This window comes from Heloderma suspectum, chromosome 1, assembly GCF_057233095.1.
Source record: "Heloderma suspectum isolate Gila_16-S chromosome 1, 16-S_ref, whole genome shotgun sequence".
Taxonomy (NCBI): domain Eukaryota; kingdom Metazoa; phylum Chordata; class Lepidosauria; order Squamata; family Helodermatidae; genus Heloderma; species Heloderma suspectum.
The window spans coordinates 132,615,268-132,637,063 of record NC_139458.1 but is presented as its reverse complement, the minus strand read 5'-3'; the positions used below and the strand labels follow the sequence as shown (position 1 = coordinate 132,637,063).

Genomic DNA, 21,796 nt, shown 5'->3' with positions numbered 1-21,796 from the left:
TGAGAGCAGCAAAACAACGACATCTTGTTGCCTCTATTGAATCATCTGGCATCTAGGGGCTATTACATGCTAGCCCTTAGGGCACTGTAGACCCACCTGAGGCCGGCTGTAATATATTTGCTAGGCACTTCCAGAATAAAATATCTTGCATCCACTGGGCCTTAAGACTCCAGTGGTACAGCAGGTAAATCAGGTGAGGTCTCCAGAGTACAGCCTTGTCCAATTTTCCTCAATGAGTTTCAGTTGGTACAGCTTGAGGACTGTCAGGGTGGAAACTGAGCCGATAGAACTCCAGAGCAGTTCTGATTCTGAGGAGGATCAGCAATCCGTGGGAGAGGAGCCAGCTCATCCCTCACAGGCACAGCAGCTGGCAAAGATTCCTCCTGCTGGCATTCCTGGGATAGTGATCCTAGCAGTGAGAGAGCACAGGAGGGGGGCTTGCTAGATGCTTGATGCAGACGCAGGGAGCGACGAGAGATGGAGGGCGCGGAAAGGAGGCGTAGCGCCCATTTGGCGCGCAAGCAACGGCCGCCTCCCGTGGACCCAAGGGAAAGAGGGAGGATCTCTTCCTAGCCCATAAGTTCAGGGTCTTCAAGTGACTCTCCTTCGAACGGGGATCAACTGCCTACTCGGCGCATAGGCCACTCTGCTGTTCCTTGCTTAGTCGCTGTTGATTAGCATCTGAAAGAGTCATTAAGTTGTAAAAGGATTAAAGCCTTGAAAAGAATCCTTTCGTCTGTGTCTTGAGATGGCTATTGGAGTCTACTGAAAGAGGCCGCTAGGGCGCCTCCTGACAGCGTCATTGACAAGGTTCTTGGACAGGTTTGTGCAACCACTTCCGTATTGGATCCTTGTTCCTCTTGGCTAATAAAACCTAGCAGGGAGGGAACAGCTGGCTGGGCCAGGGTCATAAATTCTACAAGAAGGACAGGGAAGGGTGTTCTGGGGAAGGTGTTCCTCTGTATGTCCAAGAGGGCATAGTGTCGAGCAGACTGGAACACCTAAAAGCGGTCGACTCTTCCACAGAAGCACTGTGGTGACAATACTGGGCTCCAAAGCTAATTTAGTGCTAAGAACGTGCCATCATCCCCCAGATCAGAGTGCTCAGGGTGAGCTTGAGATGGAAAATGAAATCAGGAAGGCACCCAAATTAGGAAGTATTATAATAATGGGCAACTTCAATTGCCCCCGCATTGATTGGATAAATCATAGAATCATAGAATAGTAGGGTTGGAAGGGGCCTACAAGGCCATCAAGTCCAACCCCCTGCTCAATGCAGGAAACCAAGTCAGAGCATCCCTGACAGATGGCTGTCCAGCCTCGTCTTGAACGCCTCCAGTGTGGGAGAGCCCACTATCTCCCTAGGTAATTGTTTCCATTGTCGTATTGCTCTAACAGTCAGGAAGTTTTTCCTGATGTTCAGCCGGAATCTGGCTTCCTGTAACTTGAGCCCATTATTCCGTGTCCTGTATGTTCCAGTCACGATAAAGAGATTGCTTGATGCCCTAAATGACTGTGCCCTAGAACACATGGTCATGGAAAAGACCATAGTATCATAGAATCATAGGGTTGGAAGGGACCTACAAGACCATCAAGTCCAACCCCCTGCTCACTGCAGGAAGCCTGATTCCCAGGCAGTCTCCCATCCAAGTACTAACCGGGGCTGACCCTGCTTAGCTTCCAAGATCAGATGAGATCAGGTGTATGCGACCCTGAATTTAATCCTAAGTGGTGTTGCCCAGGACCTAGTATGAGATGTAAATCTTGAGATAATTGGAAACAGTGACCACAGTGCTATTACATTTAATATACATTTAAGTGGAAGATTGCCCAGGAAGTCCAACACAGTCACATTTGACTTCAAAAGAGGAAACTCCTCTAAAATGAGGGAACTGGTGAAAAGGAAGTTAGAAGGGAAAGTCAAGAGGATTATATCCCTTCAAAACACTTGGAGATTACTCAAAAACACAATAATAGAAGCCCAGCTAAAATGTATAGCACAAATTAGGAAAGGTAGCACCAAGTCCAAGAAGTCGCTTGGTAACGAGCAGCATTACAGGAGCAATTAGAGAAAAGAGAACTTCCTTCAGAAAATGGAAGTCTTGTCCAAGTGGAGAAAATAAAAGGGTGCAATACAAGCTTGCACAAAAGCAATGCAAGCAGACAATAAGAGATGCAAAAAAGCATTTTGAAGAGCATATCGCTAACAACATCAAGGCCAAGAGTAAAGAATTCTTCAAATACAATAGAAATGAAAAACCAATTAGGAAGGCAGTTGGACCACTGGTTGACAATGGATTTAAAGGAGTACTAAAGGAGGACAGGGAGATTGCAGAGAAGCGGAATTAATTATTTTCATCCGTCTTCACTGCAGATATGGGACAGATACCTGTGCCTAAACTGATGTTTTCAGGAAAGGAGTCTGGGGAACAGAGGCAAATAGTGGTAACAAATGATGAATTTCTAAACTTTATTGATAAATTGAAAGGAAATAAATTGCCAGGCCCAGATGGTATCCATCCTAGAGTTCTCAAAGAACTGAAATGTGAAGTTGCTGATCTTCTAACCAAAATATGCAACACATCCCTAAGATCAGCCTCTATAGCAGATGATTGGAAGATGGCCAATGTAACAAAAATTTTCAAAAGGGATCCATGGGAGATCTGAGAAATTAAAGGACTGTTAGCTTAATATCCATTCTGGGTAAATTGGTTGAAGGCATTATTAAAGATAAAATTAGTTAGCATATAGAAGGGCAAGCCCTGCTGAAAAAGAACCAGCATGACTTCTGCAAAGGTAAGTCCTGTCTCACCAACCTTTTAGAGTTCTTTGAGAGTGTCAATAAACATGTAGACAGGCGTAATCTGGTAGATACTGTTTACTTGGACTTCCAAAAGGCTCTTGACAGAGTCCCGTAGCAAAGACTCCTGGGCTAACTTAGCAGTCATGGAATAAGAGGAGAGGTCCTCTTATGGATCAGTAACTGGTTAAAGAAAGCAGAGAGTAGGAATAAATGGTAAATTCTCCCAATGGAGAGAAGTAAATCGTGGGGTTCCACAGGGATCTGTATTAGGACCAATGTTTTTCAACCTGTTGATAAATGATCTGGAATTAGGAGTGAGCAGTGAAGTGGCCAAGTTTGCTGATGACACCCAATTATTTAGAGTGGTTAAAACAAAAAGGGATTGTGAAGAGCTCCAAAAGGATCTCTCCAATCTGGGAAAATGGGCACCTAAATGGCAAATGCGGTTCAACGTAAGCAAGTGTAAAGTAGGGATGTACGAAAGTTCCGCCACGGATCTCGGGGAGGCCGAATGCCAGCGCATTCGGCCCCCCGAAATCGGTGGCGGAACGGCCCGCCCCCTACCCCACCCCAGGACGGGATTTACCTGGGGCGGATCTTCCTGGCGGCGGCGGCTCTGGCGGCGGCGGTGGCAGTAGCCGGTCTTTCGACCGGTTGCCGCCGCCACCATTTCCAGGTTTTAAAAAAATGAAATAAAATGATAGGCTACGTAAAGATTTACGTAGCCTATCACGGCTAGATTTAAAAAAACACCATGATAGGCTACGTAAATGTTTGCGTAGCCTATCACGGCTGATAAAAAAAACCAAAAACGCGCGTACGCAAATGGCAGCGCCCATGGGCGCCGCCATTTGCGTACGCACGATTTTTGTTGTTTGTTTAATCAGCCGTGATAGGCTTCGTAAACATTTACATAGCCTATCATGGCTGACTGCAGGGACGCAAACGGTGGCGGCTATGGCCACCGCCATTTGCGTCCCTGCTAGCCAGCGGCCGGATGTCCAGCTGCTGGCGGAGCCGGCCGGCGGCTCCGCAGAATCGCTGCGGAGCACAGCCGGCCGGCCAGGATTCCGGGGGGGAAGAACGGAGCGCCTCCCCCCCCCCCGGCCAGGATTCCGGGGGGAGGGACGGAACGCCTCCCCCCCAACATCAACATAATCCACGGAAAGGTAAGTCACTTTTGTACATCCCTAGTGTAAAATGATGCACATTTGGGCAAAACATCCCAACTTCAAGCATAACCTGATGGGATCTGAGATAGCGATAACTGAACAAGAAAGAGATCTTGGGGCTGTGGTGGACAGCTCGATGAAGATGTCAACCCAATGTGCAGCTGCTGTGAAAAAGGCAAACTCCATGTTAGGCATAAGTAGGAGAGAAACTGAGAATAAAGTGGCCAATGTCATACTGCCCTCATACAAATCTATGATGCGACCACACTTGGAATATTGTGTACAGTTCTGGTCACCACAACTAAGAAAAGATACTGTATACTGCACAAAAGGACAACGAAAATGATAATGAGGCTGGAGCATCTCCCCTGTGAGAGAAGGTTACAACAGCAGGGATTGTTTAGCTTGGAAAAAAGGAGGGTAAGGGGAGACATGATAGAGGTGTACAAAATTATGCATGGTGTGGAGAATGTGGATAGGGAGACATTTTTCTCCCTCTCTCAAAGTACTAGAACCTGGGGCATCCTATGAAGCTGATTGGTGGGAGATTCAGGACAGATGAAAGGAAGTACTTCTTCACACAGCACATAGTTAAACTATGGAATTCGCTACCACAGGAAGCAGTGATGCCCACCAATTTGGATGGCTTTAGAAGGGGGTTAGACAAATTCACGCAGGAAAAAGCTATCAATGTCTACTAGTCCTGATGGCGATGTGCTACCTCCAATACCAGTGGAAGTGAGCTTACATACCCCAGTTGCTAGGGAACATGGGAGGGAGGGTGCTGTTGTGCTCGCATTCTTCTTGTTGTTTCCTAGTGGACAGCTGGCTGGCCACTGTGTGAACAGAATGCTACACTAGATGGACGCTTGGTCTAATCCAGCAGGGCTCCTCTTATGTTTTTAAGTGATTAATACCATTCTGAGAGAGGGAGTGGTCCATGGTCACTTGAGAGAGGCAGTTGTGAAACCACTCCTGAAGAACTCTTCCCTAGACACGTAAAACCTCATTAATTATAGGCTGGTGGCAAATGTTCCACTCCTGGGCAACATCCTTGAGTGGGTGGTTGCGAGCCAACTTTAGACACTCTTGCATGAGACCGATTATCTGGATCCATTTCAGTTGGGGTTCAGGCCAGGTTTTGGAACATAAACAGCCTTGGTCACCCTTTGTGATCATCTGTGTCGGGAGAGAGATAAGGAGTGTGACCTTGTTGATTCTGCTTGATCTCTCAGTAGCTTTCGATACCATCAACCTAGTGTCCTTCTGGGATGACTGTCTGAGTTCAGAGTGGGCGGTATTGCATTGCAGAGGTTTCACTCCTACTTGGAGGGTCAGCTACAGAAGTTGGTACTTGGGGAACATCGCTTGGCCCCAGGGGGGCCAAGTATTCTCCAGTATGGGGTTCTGCAGTCGTCAGTTTTGTCCCCCAGGCTATTCAACATCTACATGACACCACTGAGTTTTGAGTGGTCATCCAGAGTTTTGGAGTGCGTTGTCATTAGTATGGTGATGACACACAGTCATCAGGTGACGTGGAGGATGGGCTAGATTGGGGCCTGGCTGCAACAATGGACTAGATGAGGGCTAATGACCTGAAGCTCAATCCAGACAAAACCAAGATGTTGTTAGTGGTTGGTTTTCCCTACTGTATGGAGGGTGCTCAACCTGTTCTGGAGGGGGTTGCGCTCCCCCTGAAACAGAAGGTTCGTAGGTTGGGGGTCCTCCTGGAACCATCTTTGTCACTTGAGGCCTCAATGGCACAGAATAACTTATACCAGCTTCGGTTGGTGGCCTAACTGCACCACTATCTGGACAGGGATAACCTGGTTTCAGTTGACTATGCTCTGGTAACCTCCAAGTTAAATTACTGCAATGCGCTCTGTGAGAAGCTGCCGTTGAAGATGGTTCAGAAGCTGCAGCTGGTGCAAAATGTGGCAGCCAGATTGATAATGGGCACCAAAAGGTCCAAAAATGGAAGACTGACTCTGGTCCACTTGCACTGGCTGCCTGTATGTTTCTGATTCTGATTCAAGGTGCTAGTTTTAACCTATAAAGCCTTACATGGCTTGGAACCGCAATACCTGACAGAGCACCTCTCCCAACATGAACCTACCTGTACACTATGCTCAGCATCTAAGGTCCAGGTGCATCTTCTTAGGGTGTCAGGGCTGGATCGGAGCCCAGAGAGCCTCAAAGCAGTTCTGATTCTGAGGAAGAGTTAGAAACCGCGGGAGAGGAACCTGTGTGCGTTTCAGAGGAGCAGCCAGGGGGAGAGCCCCTCCCGGTACACATTCCTGAGAGTGATAGTGACCCTGGCAGGGAGAGGGCAGAGCAACAGTAGTTTCTGGATGCTAGGTGCCGGTGCATCCTCAAGCTTGAGATGGCGGGCGCTGATCGTGCCCGCTTGGCACGATGGCAACAGTGGTGCCCCAATGCCCCACGGGAAAGGGGTGGACTCTGTCCTCCTAGCTCATAAGTACAGCGGTTTCCCACTTTCCCCTCCAAACAGAGATCATCTAATTCCTAAAGTTAGAACCCCCGAGTAGGCAGCTCTCTTAAGTCTCACTCATAGGATCAAGCAATTAGCATCTGTAAGCGTCATTAGGGTGAATGGGAATAAAGCCTTGGAAAAGAGCCCTATTGTCTGCATGTTGATTCTGGCTACCTGAGGATTTCAGAAGGCAGCAGGGGCGACCTCCTGACACAGGGAACCTCAGAAGACTGCAACAAGGGAGACGGCCTTCCTGGTGGTGGCCCTCCAATTGTGGAATGATCCCCTCGATGAGGCAACCTGGCACCAACATTATCTTTTGGGCACAAGGCCAAGACTGTTTGCTTTTCTCAGGCATTTGGCAGCATATGTTGAGTTTTAGTGATCCTCGATTTGTCTTAGCGTTATGATTAGGGCTGTGCACAGCTTCAATCCGAATCCCAAGGCAAATCAGGGTGATTTGGACCACTTCGGTCTGAATCTGAAATGGGTACAGAGTGGTCTAGAGCGGTCTGAAGTGACCCAAAGTGGGTCAGAGAGATCCGAAGTGTTTTGTATCAGTTCAGACAATTCTAAAGCCCAGGCAGCCTGTCTGAGCAAATGTAACAACTTGCTAGAGAAAGGAGACGGGAGGGGGAGTTGGGCGGGGGGAACTGAGACTTCGAAAGTGACATCTCTAGGTGCTATTAGGGCTGAACTTTCAACCTGTTTAAGCAGTGTGTTTCCTTGTTTTGTACTGTTTGTTCCTTGGCTCCTCACCCTTCTCAATTATTATTCCTTCCCTTCCCATTTTTCAACTCTCTATATTCTTATAAAAAAAATAATACCCCCCCCCCCAAACCCTCAACTCTTTTTCTCTTCTGTTAGGCTTTAGTGTTATTTCCCTTCCACTCACCCTTAGCTTGTAGGTAGTGTTTTCTTTCTGTATCTGCTTTTCTTTTGGTCGTGTGTGTGTGTGTGTGTGTGTGTACACACGTGCGTGTGAGCACACGTGAGCTGTGTGAGTGCCCCATACACATTATTGCCCCCAAGCAGTCTACTAATACACAGTCCAGTATATACTGTGGGGCAAAGCAGTAGCCATAATATGAAGCATCATCACTTTTGCTGATTTTCCAAGACACTTTGCCTGTTGCTTCTTTTCCCTTGTGTTCATCAAATGATCATAAGAAGAATATGATCAGGCCAGGCTATTTGTATTTTCTTAATGTTTCCTTCATTTTACCCTTCCGGGGGAAAAGGGCTGCCAAAATGATCAGCTTCAATGTTGGGGCTATTTAATTTAGAAGAAAGGCAAATAAGGGGGAGGTTTATAAAATTATATGGAGTAGAGAAAATGCAGCACTGCAATTCATAAATAAGCTCCACTGAGTTCAGTCAGTGTGACTTTTCCAGGTAATGTGTATTGTAATTTGTAGCCAAAGAGATCTTTAACTTTTCTTCCATTAATGAGCACCTCAGGTCAGTGGGAGATTCAGGACAGAAAAAAGGAAACTACTTCCTCACTTCAAAAACACACACACCTACACCAGAAATTAGGGATAGTGACCTTCTAATTGTCACCTTAAACAGCTTCTGATTAGGATCTCTAATCCCCTGTGTGGCTGACATTTTTTTTAACCTTTTGTTTTCGTTTCTGAGAAAAGGAAATTTTATGCATGGCTAGCACAAAAACTACTGGACCAAACCGTCTGAAGTTTGGCAGGTTCAGTAACCTCGACCGGGGCTGCCAGGGGGTTCTGTGGAAGCTCTGAAGAATTATAGCTCTTTGCTTTGAGAGATTTCCTTGTAAAAAGCCAATTTTACCTGCACCTAGCACAAAAACTACTGAGCTAAACTGTCTGAAGTTTGGCAGGTTCAGTCACCTCTATGGGGGCTGAGAGATTTCCAAATTGCATGTCTTTATCACAAAAACTGAAAACGTTAGGGTCATTTCTGTTTTCCAATGCAAGTCAATAGGAAAACATAAAATCCGAATAATTTGGATATCCAAATCTCGATTTGAATCCAAATCTGAAGGGAATCAGATCAGGTCCATATCAGTCCAAAATGAATTAGGGCTGATTCAGAAGATCCGAATCGGCCTCTGAAGTGAATCGGAGGATCCGTGCACAGCCCTAGTTATGATTGATTGCTCAAAGTTGATTTTTTAGATATATGTTTTCTCTGTGTATACTGCATGTTCATGTGTTTTTATGTACATGTTTTTAAACTCTGTATGCTGTATTTTTCATGTTTTTAATATTTGTAAATGCTCAGAGAGCTTTGGCTATGGGCTGGTATAGAAAAGTAAATCATCACCACCACCACCACCACCACCACTTTGTCCTCGATAGGCAGCTTTTGCCAGCTAGCCGTTACAGACAAGATGGAGACTGAGAGATGAGATGAAAAATGTGGGGGCTAAATGCAAATGAGCTGGTGCCCTCTGGTAACAAAGCTGAGGTCCTGGGAGTATTTAGGTGTTTCTTGACTTGCTATCTCCTCCCTCTCAGTGTGGGGGGAGGGACATGAACACTGGGTACTCTTAGGGATGCTGGAGAAATTCAAGACAGAGTAAAATGAGCTTGGATCTCTAAGAATCAGACCTGCAGAATCCACAGCGGACCGACAGCCTCAGGCCGTGCAAAATCCGTGGACTTTCAGATGTTTTTTTCCCCCCTTTCCTGAAATTTACACATATTTATTTGTAGGAAAATATGCAAGTTTCTGCTGAGGAAAAGTTGAATGGAATGTGCGACAATATGCTAAATGTTACGTACCAAGGTAAATTATGTAAATTGTTATGAAACCTCTTACGTAATTATTAGCGTATTTTTCTGCATGATGGGAAAGAAATTCGCATCCGTCTATGAGCAGGTGATGGAATGAAAGGTATCTGACAATCTGCGAAACACAGACAGAATGGATTTCACACGGTCTGTAATCCCTAGGTAATTTGGTGTTTTTCTGCTACCATTTAATACATGATTTGTATTTGAAAAACTCAACTAACCATAAAAACGATTTCAGGATAAAGTCTTCAGTGAGATGGAATACCTGTGATAAAATTTGCCCTGATGATTCCATCTAGGCAAAATGTTTAACTTGGAAGGGAGACAATGGCCTGAAGTTTACACAAACCTGTGCTGCAGAGAGGGAGAGAGCTGGCTGGGGAGATGAGATGAAAGGCAGACATGGGCCTCCCATTCCATCCACAAGTCATCACCCTTCTTGTGCACATGCCCATGTATGCCCATGAACACAGGGGCGGAAGGGAGGGGGATGAAAGGCTCTAGCGAACCCTGTGGAACCCCTCTACCTAGGACCACTGCATTCGTGGTAGAGTGGATTAAGTCAATTTTAAAAACATTAATAGGGGATTAACAGTTATTGGGTTTTTCATGATTCACATTATTGAGGAAATGGGTAGATGCAAAGCTCCAGAAGCATGTAAAACAATTATAAATAGGGGAGTTAGGGGCCAACCGAAGGCATTCTGCTGCCCTGGACAGGGCACCAGTAGTACCCCCTTGCCTCAATTCCAGATTTCTGTTCACAGATGTTTGAAAAACCATTCATGATTTCCTTAAAATCTAAGATCTGGACATCCAAAAAGGCAAAATAAATGGCAGTGTCTATACAATCGATTCCATGTGCAGGTATGCTAGGATTTTTCAGGTTTGGATCTTTCAGATTCCTTTCAGTGCTTGGGAAGAATCTAGGATTTGATCCAGCAGCTGCAACCTCTTCCAGTTGAGCTGTGAAAAACTGGTGTCACCCTGGAATCTTTCCCAAGGTGGAGAGGGCCTCTAGAATACAGCAGAGGTTAGAATGGTACACTTCTGCCAGGTGTCCCAATGGTAGGGATGGGGAAGACATTCTTCCAGTTCATGTTTGAGATTAATGTGGCCAATTTGCACCTCGAGAACTGAATGTAGACTCAAACGGAATTTGTGGTCAGACGTCTATACATTTCTGAGCTTGCAGTGTGACATGAGCAAATAAAATGCCATTTGAAAAATGCAAGAAATAATGCCTACATTTTGAAAATGTCGCTGAAATATGCATGAATTTCTTTGCAGAGAGAAAAAAGGTGCACAACCTGATACAGACTTGACTCAGAGCAAGGTCTGCAGTGGAAACTGGAGAACATCAACAAGCACGAGTTGTCCAGAGTTTGGGGGTCTGGTGCCACCAGGATGCTGCTGACGCCCAACTCTCGCTCTCCTTTCCATCTAAATCCAAGGAAGGCGTTCCGGTGCTAAACTGGTGCCTGATGTCGGTAATGGACCGGATGAGGGCAAAGAAATTGCAGCTTGATCCGGACAAGATAGAGGTGCTCCTGGTTAGTTGAAAGGCAGATCAGGGAATAGAGACTTAGCCTGCGCTGGATGGATCCCCCCTGCAGACTCAGGCTCACAGTTTGGGTGTATTCCTGTATTCCTGGACCTGAAGCTGGATGCCCAGGTTGTGGCAGGAGCCCAGAGAGCGTTCGTGCAACTGCGCCCATTCCTAGACATGTCTGATCCGGGCACAGTCATGCACACCTTGGTTACATCCTGTTTGGACTACTGTAACATGCGCTGTGTGGGGCTGCCTCTTAAACTGTTCAGAAACATCAGCTGGTCCAGAATACTGCAGCCAGAGTGCTGACCAGGGCTGGTTACAGGGAGCACTTGACTCCCACGTTGTAACAGGTTCACTGGCTACAGGTCTGTTTCCAGGCAGGATTCAACGTGCTGGTTATGACCTATAAAGCCCTATACATCTTGGGACCATGCCATGTGAAAGACCGGCTTCTCCCCTGTGAGCCTGCCCGGGCCCAGGACCTTCAGGAGAGGCCCTTCTTTCAAGACTGCTGCCTTCAGAGGCACATTTGGGGGCTGTCTGCACAAGTGATTTGCTGCCGAGTTACAGCAGTCCGAGGTCCTTCACAACAGATGACGTCGTCACCAATCCGCTGCCAACCAGCCGCTTCCCTCTTGAAAAGCCGCATTTCCTGAAACTCCTTTTACTGCAACTATTTAACTGAATGCGGCTCCCTGGCGGTTTTACCACAGTGTGCCATGTCTTCCCCCTGGCAGGGGGGTGGCATTGCTCAGTTCTTAAAAGATCCAGGGCAAAGGCCCGTAACACAAATTTGCATATATGTATGTGTGTGTGTGTGTGTGTGTGTGTGGTGTGTGTGTGTGGTGTGTGTGTGTGTGGGGGTGTGTGTGTGTGTGTGTGGGGGGGTGTGTGTGTGTGTGTGGGGGGGTGTGTGTGTGTGTGTGGGGGGGTGTGTGTGTGTGTGTGGGGGGGTGTGTGTGTGTGGGGGTGTGTGTGTGTGTGGGGGGTGTGTGTGTGTGTGTGTGTGGGGGGTGTGTGTGTGTGTGTGTGTGGGGTGTGTGTGTGTGTGTGGGGGGTGTGTGTGTGTGTGGGGGGGGTGTGTGGGGGGGTGTGTGGGGGGTGTGTGTGGGTGTGTGTGTGTGTGTGGGGGGGTGTGTGTGTGGGGGTGTGTGTGTGTGGGGGGGTGTGTGTGTGGGGGGTGTGTGTGTGTGTGGGGTGTGTGTGTGTGTGGGGTGTGTGTGTGTGTGGGGTGTGTGTGTGTGTGTGTGGGGGGGGTGTATATGGTGTGTTTGCGTGTGCGTATAGATTACATACATAAGAAGTGTGACCCCACCTCACTTCAACTAAGACCCCGATTCAGCATTTTGGAAAACATCCCGCTTCTGCTCTGGCCAATTTGTAGTCGGACCACTTCAGCTCAGCACCAAACCTGTTCCAAAATGTGCTGTGGTTTAGAGTTTGATGCGAACCCCCCCCCCCCTTTACTACTAACATGCATTGCTATTTCTTACCAAGGTCTTTTTCAGGCTACCATTGCTGCAGCTGATGAAAGAGCTCTAGGAATCCTTCACAATCCTCTAGCTGAAATAACCATGGATGAATATTGTTGCTAGATATTTTCGGAGAACATGGCTAGTTCTTTATACTTTATTCGTCCTGAACATGCACCTCCAACATCTGCTGCTATGAAATAAGCAACAGGTGTTTTCTGGGAAGGGCATTTCAAACATGAGTGCTAATGAGTGGAGATGGGAGGACATGGATGGTATATTCCATCAGCTCCTGCACAACCTGTGAAAACAGTCAAGTTCAGCTGCAAAAGCAGCTGACATAATGAAATGCAGCTGCAAAGAAGGGAGAAAGTATATAAAGTATGTAAAGCCAGAGAATGCTTAAATACGAAGAACAGAATTGTGATGCATCCAGAAGATGATGACAGTGACTATTAACATCAACAGTTGTTAATGATGATATAGCAAAGGAAATTTAGGGCACAATCCTATGGGGATAGTTGGCCGCCTCCAAACTTGGAGGCACCCGACTATTCAATGCATGGTGGGTGAAGCGTGGAGGGGATCCTCTCCTCCATGCTTTGGCCACCCTACACTTGTGGCTAGATAGCTGATTTCAGCTGCCTAGCTGGGGCGTGTCGGAGTGGGGGAGGGCAGGCCGGACAGAGCATACGAAGCGTTGTAACTATGCTTCCGTGATCTTCTGCCCTCCAAGCTCAGTTCCCAGAAACTGAAAAACCCTATGGCCATCTAGACACTGTTTAGCGGCCATAGGGTTGTGCTCTTACAAGATTAACTTTAGAACTATTAAGGTTTTTGTGTGTGTCATAATTGTTGTGCTAATAATAAAGAGACACAAATGACCTTATTCAATATTTCAATATTTAAACGTTTTACACCCCAATTTACAACACCAACAAAAAGAACTCATTGACCACACAGAAGTGGAGATATTACAGTGACAAGTTACTGTTACTTTCACCATTTTCAGTAACAACTGGGGTTGAAAAAACCCAGCTCACATTGAGCTGGAAAGTGAAACTTTTAGCATGTTGTTTCTTATGCTAGTCTGTTTTCTCAAAAAATACATTTTAATGCAATTGTTTTTAAGTTCAACCTTATTTTTTACTGGACTATAACTGATTGGTCTACTTAGCTTATGAACTTGAGCACGCTCCGGGAGAGAGCGGAGGACAGGAAGGCCTGGCATGCTATGGTCCATGGGGTCACGAAGAGTCGGACATGACTTAACAACTACTTAGCTAAGCATTTCACTTGGGCTTTGGTAGCTGGGATTCCCCCGATGCTATAGCTGGTTCTATAGTACAGCAGGAGAAGGTTTCTCCTGCTGCATGGTGGGAAAGACAAAACGTGTCTTTTTCCTTCCCTCTCTCCTGAAACCTCTGCCCCTCCAGACAACACTATAAAGTTTTTGTTCCAAGCTGGCTGGACCTCTGAACAGAAGTGCTCCTACTAGAGGCAGAGGATACACTGCAGCAATTTGTTGTGGCTCCCCACTTGTAATAGTAACAAAAGCAGCAGCAACTCAGTTCCAGTTCCAGCACCCATGTTCCTTCTTTCAGGCAAATCTTCTGAGGCAAGACTTACATCTCAAAATTTGCCAAACTGCCAAAGGCAGTGAGAGTGAAGCCTGTCTAGATTCTCTTTAAAACTTATACCCTTTTCAAACTCTAGCCTAGGATATAACCTTGAGGTATGAATGGGGATGGATGGATGGATGGATGGATGGATGGGTGCCCCTCCCCCAGCCCCCTCCCCTGCCTGTGCATCCCCAGACCCACACTTGAACCCCACGGCCACTCGCTGAGCCACTTACACCGGGCCACGTCGGTCTCCACCACAGTTGCCATGTTTTGAAATATTGTGTACATAGACTTGTATGCAAAATGGCACCGTGAATTTGTGGCACGGACATAGTGCATTTTCACACACCCTACAACCCAGCATGGGCTCTAGGGGGGCTACACACTCGGTTTGGACAACATGGCAAACTGTGACACTGTGCAGGTATTTAGGGTAATCCTGTTCACGCGACCAGCAAGGGCAGGGGAAACAACCGACACTGCGTTGTTTCCCCCACTGATCGTCCAAATCCGGTCAATGTGATGTTGCATTCAGTAAAGAACAGCAAGTGCAGCAAGCAAGGAATCCTAGTTTTAAGAAAGATAATGATGGCACCATGGTTTCCATTCAAAGCCTGTGTGAAAGCCCATCAAACGTCTGATCAAATTCCAGCCAAGTATTGTTGCTTATACTTTTTACTCTCTCTCTCTCTCTCTCTCTCACACACACACACACACACACAATCACACACTACTCATATGCTTTATAACTTCTATTTTCATTCTTTCATTACTTGGTGAGCTTCTGCTTACACTTGCTGTCCCACAAACATATCAGTGATAGACTATTTAATCAGCGAGTTTCTTTATTGCTTTAGTTATCTTGTTGCATTGTTATGCATGTTTTTTGTTGTCTATTTAAATTTATTTCAAAATAAAATTAAAATTGCACAAGAAAAATAATGACAAGCTATGTATTTGAACCCCGTTCTTGGAATGTATAATTGAGGGATGTTTAATGATCTGTGTGATCTCTTTTTCAGGAACATAATCACTTCATCCAACTGATTTCCCCTTAAAATTGAAGCTGGGTCACATTGGGGATTTTCACTTGCTGTTTCACATCATGAATATCTTGCTGATACAAACGATTCATTTCCAGAATTACAGCCTTCATCACCACTCTGGGATTATCCATCCCTGTTGTCATCTTTGGTGCCTATCTCTATCCCATTCACACTGAAATGGAAGAATTTGATTTTTAAGCATCAACGTAAGACAAGCGCTCAATTGTCTCTCTGCATTGCAAGGCAGGATTGTGTTCAACCAGCTGATATGCAGTTGACAGCGATAAGAACACAGGATAGTTTGAAGAGAGGGTGTGAAACCACTTCACGCATCATCTGGGCTTTAATCACCTAAAATAATAGAGTGCAACAGGGGTGCAGAACCTTTTTGGCCTGGGGGCCAGATTTCCCCCTGGACCAAGCAAAAGGCTGCATGACATTGGGGGAGGGCCCTCTCCTGGACATGCATGGACAAAAGGCCTGGGAGTAATGGCTCCTCTAAACGCCAGCCAAGTCGGGCACCCGCTCAGCATGCTGCCACTCATCCCAAGGGGCACACAAAGAGGTTTGGCCAGTGCCTGGAGGAGCCGAATCCCAGCCCCAGAAGCCCCGCTGTTATCTTTGACTGCTGATTGGGAATAGCAGTGGGCGTTCCTTCCCTGCTCTGGGGGTGGGGCCCAGGAGAGGGGCGAGGCCTCAGAGGAAAGCGCCGCATGCTGGGTTGTGACCCTCCATGGGCTGCATTCGGCCTGTGGGCCAGAGGCGCTCCACCTGTCAGGGTGGACACTGAGCCCATAGAACCTCAGAGCAGTTCTGATTCTGAGGAGGAACAGCCGTCCGTGGGAGAGGAGCGCGCTCTTCCCTCCCAGGCCCTGCAGCTGGCAGAGATTCCTCCTACCGGCATTCCACACATAGATAGCAGTCCTGGGAGTGAAAGAACGTGGGAGGAGGACTGGCTGGATGCTCGACGCAGACGCAGAGAGCGACGAGCTATGGAGGGCGCAGAAAGGAGGCGTAGCACCCGTTTGGCGCGCAAGCAACGGTCGCATCCAGAGGACCCAAGGGAAAAGGGGAGGGACTCTTGGCTTGGAGGCTTCCAGCATTAGCATAGACACATGTGTACATGGCGCTCCTCTCGGGCATGTGTGTTTTCCCCTGTGGCGCTGTGACTGTCTATCATGTCCAGTGCAGAATCCTTGCCTAGTTCTACCCCATCCCCTTTGGATGAACAGAAACATTTTCAGTCTCATCCCCTAGTGGTGATTCGTCCTGAATTAGATCCTCCACACCTCCTTTCAGCATTTCCCCAGGAGTTGGTTTGAAAGCTGTTCTGCCACTTTTTGATGCTGTCAGTAGTTTGGTTCCATTCTGGTTCAAGCGGAGCCTCTCTCTTTTGCACAGGCCCAGCTTGTTCCAAAATGTCCCCCAGTGGCTGAGAAATCCAAACCCCTCCTCCAGATGCTACAGTCTCACCCATGCATCAAGACTCCTCAGCTCTGCCTGGCCCTGCGTGTGGAATGGGAAGCATTTCAGAGAACGCTCCCTTGGAGGGCCTGGACGCCAACGTCCTGCCTGGCAACCTAAAAGTACTGCCCAGGACCACATCAGTGCATTTCCCCATGTGCAGCATATCTGCCAACTCCTCCCCAGCACCATCCGACAGCCTGTCTAGATGAAGAGTGACATCTGCTACTTTTGCACCCATCATCCCTCACCATTGGCTGTGCTGGCTAGGGCTGATGGGAGTTGTGGGCCAAAACATCTAGAGGGCCACAAGTGGCCACCCCTGGCTTAGGGCCCCTCATCTCAGCCCTGTCTGTGCTGCACAGCTCTGCCCTGTCAGCTCTCTCCTTTTGGCTGTGGCAAGGATGGTGAAAGACATCTGCGTCACTCTTCCTCTGTTGGCAACTGAGCGATGCAGTTGTGGTTTCCTGTTGACAAGTTGGTTTGTACTTCCCAGAGAGAAACAGTAAATGTAAAAGGAGAGATCTCTTGATTAGAATTGTTCCCTGGAAACGACCATTTGCAATTTGAAATGTATACAGAAATTCACCAAGACAGGAGTTTGACTGTATTTTAAGGTTGCCAGCTTGTTAGCAAAGGTATATATGAAGTACTAGTATCACAAACGTACACATATTTTTTGCCACAATTATTTCCTTTTAGCAGGGAGTTCCACAATATAGCTTTCAAAATTATTTTATATTTATACCTAAAATTCCCCTTTGTGATTTGCTAAAATCTTTGTCCCAGTGATTTCCCTGTAGTAGGGAGTCCTTTAATACTCTGGAGGTATCATGACAGTATTTCCTGGAGGCGTGTGTTCAAACCCTGTACTAATGTAGGTTCTGTCTGGGGAAAAAAGTGCGCTTCTAGACTTTTTCAAGAAGAACCCACAGTATAGTAGCATATCACCTGTCATGGATCTGCCACAAAAGGCAGTTCCCGATGTGCTCAATTCTATTCCCCCCCCCACACACACACATGTAAAAGCTGTCTTGTCTTGGAGCTGCAAGACCCAGGCAATTAAACACCTTGCAGAAAAGGTCATTAGGAATCCAAAGAATTAAATAAATAATTAGGTAAGTAGTACCAATAGAGAAGACACAAGCAAGTTCACAATGAATTCTGGGTAACTGGCATAAAAAAAATAATGGTCAGGGAGATCTGGATGGTATCCAAAGAGAAAATAATGGCCTTGTTCACACGTGGCACTAAACCATGGTGGTTAGGGGATTTTTGCTAACCACTGTGGCTTAGCGTGTCGTGTGTAGAGAGAAAACCACATTTTCTGTGCTTAGTAAGCCACCTTGAGTAACCACCCCTCTACAACACAGTTAAGGGGCCCCAGGGTGGCTCACCATGTCATATGACAGGCTGTGTGGTGGTTAAAAAGGCCTCTGGAGAACCTCCGGGGCGCAACCATAGGGTCTGCCATTTAGAGCATCCGCCAATGCCGGTAATGCTCTAGCTGCTACAGACTTTCTCTATTTTGGATGAAGGAGTGGCCATTTCGGGTGATGGGGTGGTTGTCAGGAGCCCATTTGCATGGGGGAGGATGAAGGGACTTCTGCAAACCACCCCAGTAAGTTTGCTGCCCAAATACGGAGGTGGGTAGTTAGTGAAACCACGCAGCACCACGCAATTCTGTGGTTGTGTGATGGGCGCCTGCATCATGATTTCACTAACCCCCCATTCTGCAGTTACTGTATCCACCCTCTCCCCCAGTGCAGGTGAATAGGCCCACTGTGTTAAAAGCCCTGACCCCTGAGCCAAACAGTTATTTGAGTAATAAACTGGTGTGAGTCCATATTATTCCAGGGCAAAAGTGTACTGAAAGTTCTCACTTATCAGTTAATGAGCAAAAAGTATTGTGTAAGGTATACACATCAACAAGCTTGATATACAGATTTCTAGAAACATTTATAGACTTAAGTTTAACTGGCAAATTTTGAGTAAGGAGTTACCTTCTCAAAGGTATAATTTGAAATCGATCTTAGCTATCCTCTGATATGAACATTTAAACCTTTTATGCATGTTCTAATTTTTAAAGAATGTTTAATAACAATGAGAAAATTAAGACTGTGAGCCCTGATTTATAGGACAGCAGATAATATCAGCTATGAAGTAATTCTTATACAAAAAAGTATAAATGTGTGCTGATTTTAGAATGTGGGAGCTTCTCAGTAGAAGCTCACCAGGCCTGTGTACCTGTCAGCTAAATAGCCTATTCAGTACTGAATGGGGAACTTGGTATATAGAAAGAGATCTCTCCTTTTTAAGGTATTAGGACTAAAAGTGTAAGAACAATAAATGTTTAGGAAATTCTATTTCCTGTTAAACTCTTAAGATCTGAGAATCTTCAGCAAAGCGGGGTTTAACAACAACAAAAAGTTTTTTTGTTATTTTATGCAAGTTATATTTTGATGTGATGTTACAAGCGTATTTCCAATAAAAATTAAAAATGGATCAAAAAATTTCCTTTACTAATTCTTGTCAGTACAAAACCAAAATTGAATACACCTGAAACAATTTTGGTATACACTTTATTTGAAATGTATGGATCAGCTATGGGTTAACTGGCAGCCAAACCCTTCCTAAATACTGGCACTATAGATTGATAACACTCAGCAATGGCCCAACTCCATAACAGAACCCTGCCCCCCAGAAAGACTGTCATGGTACCTTCAGAGTCAATGTCTGTACTTAACTAGAGGAAAGATGAATTATGGAACTCCCTGCTACGAGGAAATCACCGTGTTGTTGTTATACTGGGTTGTATATATATTTCTTATTCACTCTGATTTCACATTATTAATAACATAAGCCCTGTTCTTCTTGAGAAAAGTTCAGAAGTGCACTATTTTACAGACAGAACCTACATTAGTATAGGGTTTGAGCACCCCCCACCCCACCCCACCCCCCCGCCAGTCATTTTTTGTTTATTTAAAATATTTCTAGGCTGCCTTTCAAGGCAAGAGCCCTCCCAAGGCAGCATGCAGCAATGGAACTGCCATGATACCGCTAATGTCAGTGTCTTTACTTTCTGTTACAAACTAGACCAACGCATCCTTGAAGCACACTGGAAAACTCCTCTGTATGTTTTACAGCTGGCTGAGTCTCTTAATTTTTGAGACATTGTTTCAATTTTTCCAAATAAATATGAAATATGAAAATAAATATGAAAGAGAAATCCCACAGGATAAAATTTAAACCCCTATTTAGCTAATCTGGACTAATTTTAATTTGTATTAATTACATTTGAAATCTCCAGCATCCTCGGTTGCGTGGAGAGCCTCCATGTGCCCAGGAGGTCTCCTCTTCAGAAACACGCCTTCCACGAGGAGAGGGCGATGGACACGATGACAGGGGCAGGGGGCAGGGCGAGCGCTCTCTCCTTCTCCTCGTGCATTTAGTCTCCCCAGGTGAAGAGGACCTGAATAAGGCCACTAACTCTGGAGATACCACGGCAATATTCCCGGGCTGAGAGAGAGATCAAATCCTACTATAACGTGGGCTCTTTAGAAAAGTCCAGTTGCTTTTTAGACAGAACCCACGTTAGTGCAGGATGTGAACACAAGCCTCCAGGAAACACCGTCATGTTACTTCCAGGGATAATGTCTGTAAACTAAACCAGAGGAAAACTGAATTATGGAACTCCGTACTACAAGGAAATCACCACAGCAGTGGGAGCGGGGGGGAGGGGGCTGCATGCGGCTGGCAAGCCATGTATTGCCCACCTCCGTTCTAGCGGGATCAGGTGTGCTCTTCTGAGGCAGGACTTAGATCTCAAAACTGGACAGACCACCAAAGGTAGTAAGAGTGAAACCTTTCCAGACTCTCTTTGAGACTGATCCCCATGTCCAACCCTATCCTAGAATATATTTCCAATGAGATACTCTTAGCCACCTCCTCAATTCCACGATGCCAACACTAGTAACAACTGGTTTTTCCTGAAAGAACGTCCAGATTCTGATATAACATCCATTATTATAGAATTTCCAAAGTGTCCAGTCATCATGAGGCATTACTTTTAAATGGCAGGCAGAGGTAACTTACCGCAATTTCCTTTGTTTTTTGCCTGGATAGTTCAGTGCATCACTGAGACGTTTCCTGTCAGAGTCTCCCAGTGCAACATCAAAGAAAGACAGTTTAGTCAGGGACTGGTTAGTGATAAGAGCAGTGGAGAAGTCTTCCCAAACAGCAGGTGTCAAGCCACACTTATACAGACTGTAGGAAGTAAGGACAAAAGAAAAGAACCACAAAGGTTCTGTTAATTCCCATCTCCCTGCTGAGAGGCATGTCACTGCAAAATTGAGTAAGAGAGTGAAGATGAATTTGAATATTTATCCAGTTATGTGTGTCTGCCTTGAACATAGAGCTGGTTTGGGCCTGCCTGCTGCTCTCTGGAAGCAGTTGCTCCTCCTTGCAGTCACTCTGGAAAAATGCTTAGAGGCTGATCAGATCACAGCTGGCTGAGCGTGCAAAGGTCCAAGGAGGACTCTCAGAAAGGAGGAAACAGCTCCCTTTCAAGCTTTGGCTTACTAGATGGGGCGGGGGGGGCAGAATGTCTGAAAAACTTCAGTGCTTCAAAGACCTTAAGAGCTGACACAAATAATTGTTTTTATGGCAGCCATTCTTTTAAATCCTTCTCAGGCTGTGATGTGGCTGCAAAAAAGGCAAATGCTATTTGGGGCTGCATTAATAGAAGTATAGTTTCCAAATCCCGTGAATTACTAGTTCCCCTCTACTCAGCACTGGTTAGGCCTCATCTGGAGTACTGTGTCCAGTTCTGGGTGCCACACTTTACGAAGGATGCAGACAAAGTAGAGAGGGTTCAGAGGAGGGCAACGAAGATGATCAGAGGACTGGAAACAAAGTCCTATGAGGAGAGACTAAAAGAGCTGGGCATGTTTAGCCTTGAGAAGAGAAGACTCAGGGGAGATAGGATGGCGCTCTTCAGGTACTTGAAAAGTTGTCACAGAAAGGAAGGCCAGGATCTCTTCTTGATCATCCCAGAATGCAGGACATGGAATAATGGGCTCAAGTTACAGGAAGCCAGATTCCAGCTGAACATCAGGAAAAATGTCCTGACTGTTACAGCAATACGAGAATGGAACCAATTACCTAGGGAGGCCACACTGGAGGCATTAAAGATGAAGCTGGACAGCCACTTGTCAGGGATGCTTTGACTAAGATTCCTGCATTGAGCAGCGGTTTGGACTCAATGGTCTTATAGGCCCCTTCCAACCCTACTGTTCTATCATTCTAGGATGTCAACCCTGAATCGTTCATAATTCTGCTCCCTGCCACCCAACCCACATCTGGGGTGCTTTTGCACCAGCAACTACTGCA

General features: G+C 46.2%; 1 protein-coding gene across 9 annotated transcripts in view; it reads right to left on the bottom strand.

Annotated features, from left to right (window-relative positions):
- Window positions 1-13,737: 13,737 nt before the first annotated feature.
- LOC146357895 (NACHT, LRR and PYD domains-containing protein 12-like) overlaps window positions 13,738-21,796 on the bottom strand; it is an 81,904-nt gene continuing 73,845 nt past the window's right edge. For all 9 annotated transcript variants that reach the window (XM_084824354.1, XM_084815832.1, XM_084807659.1 and 6 more), the window contains 2 exons: window positions 20,501-20,671; window positions 13,738-15,113 (listed from right to left, as the gene is read on the bottom strand). In XM_084824354.1, coding sequence (XP_084680480.1) covers window positions 15,065-15,113; window positions 20,501-20,671 — 220 coding nt within the window. In that variant the 3' untranslated portion in view covers window positions 13,738-15,064. The remainder of the gene's footprint in view (window positions 15,114-20,500; window positions 20,672-21,796) is intronic.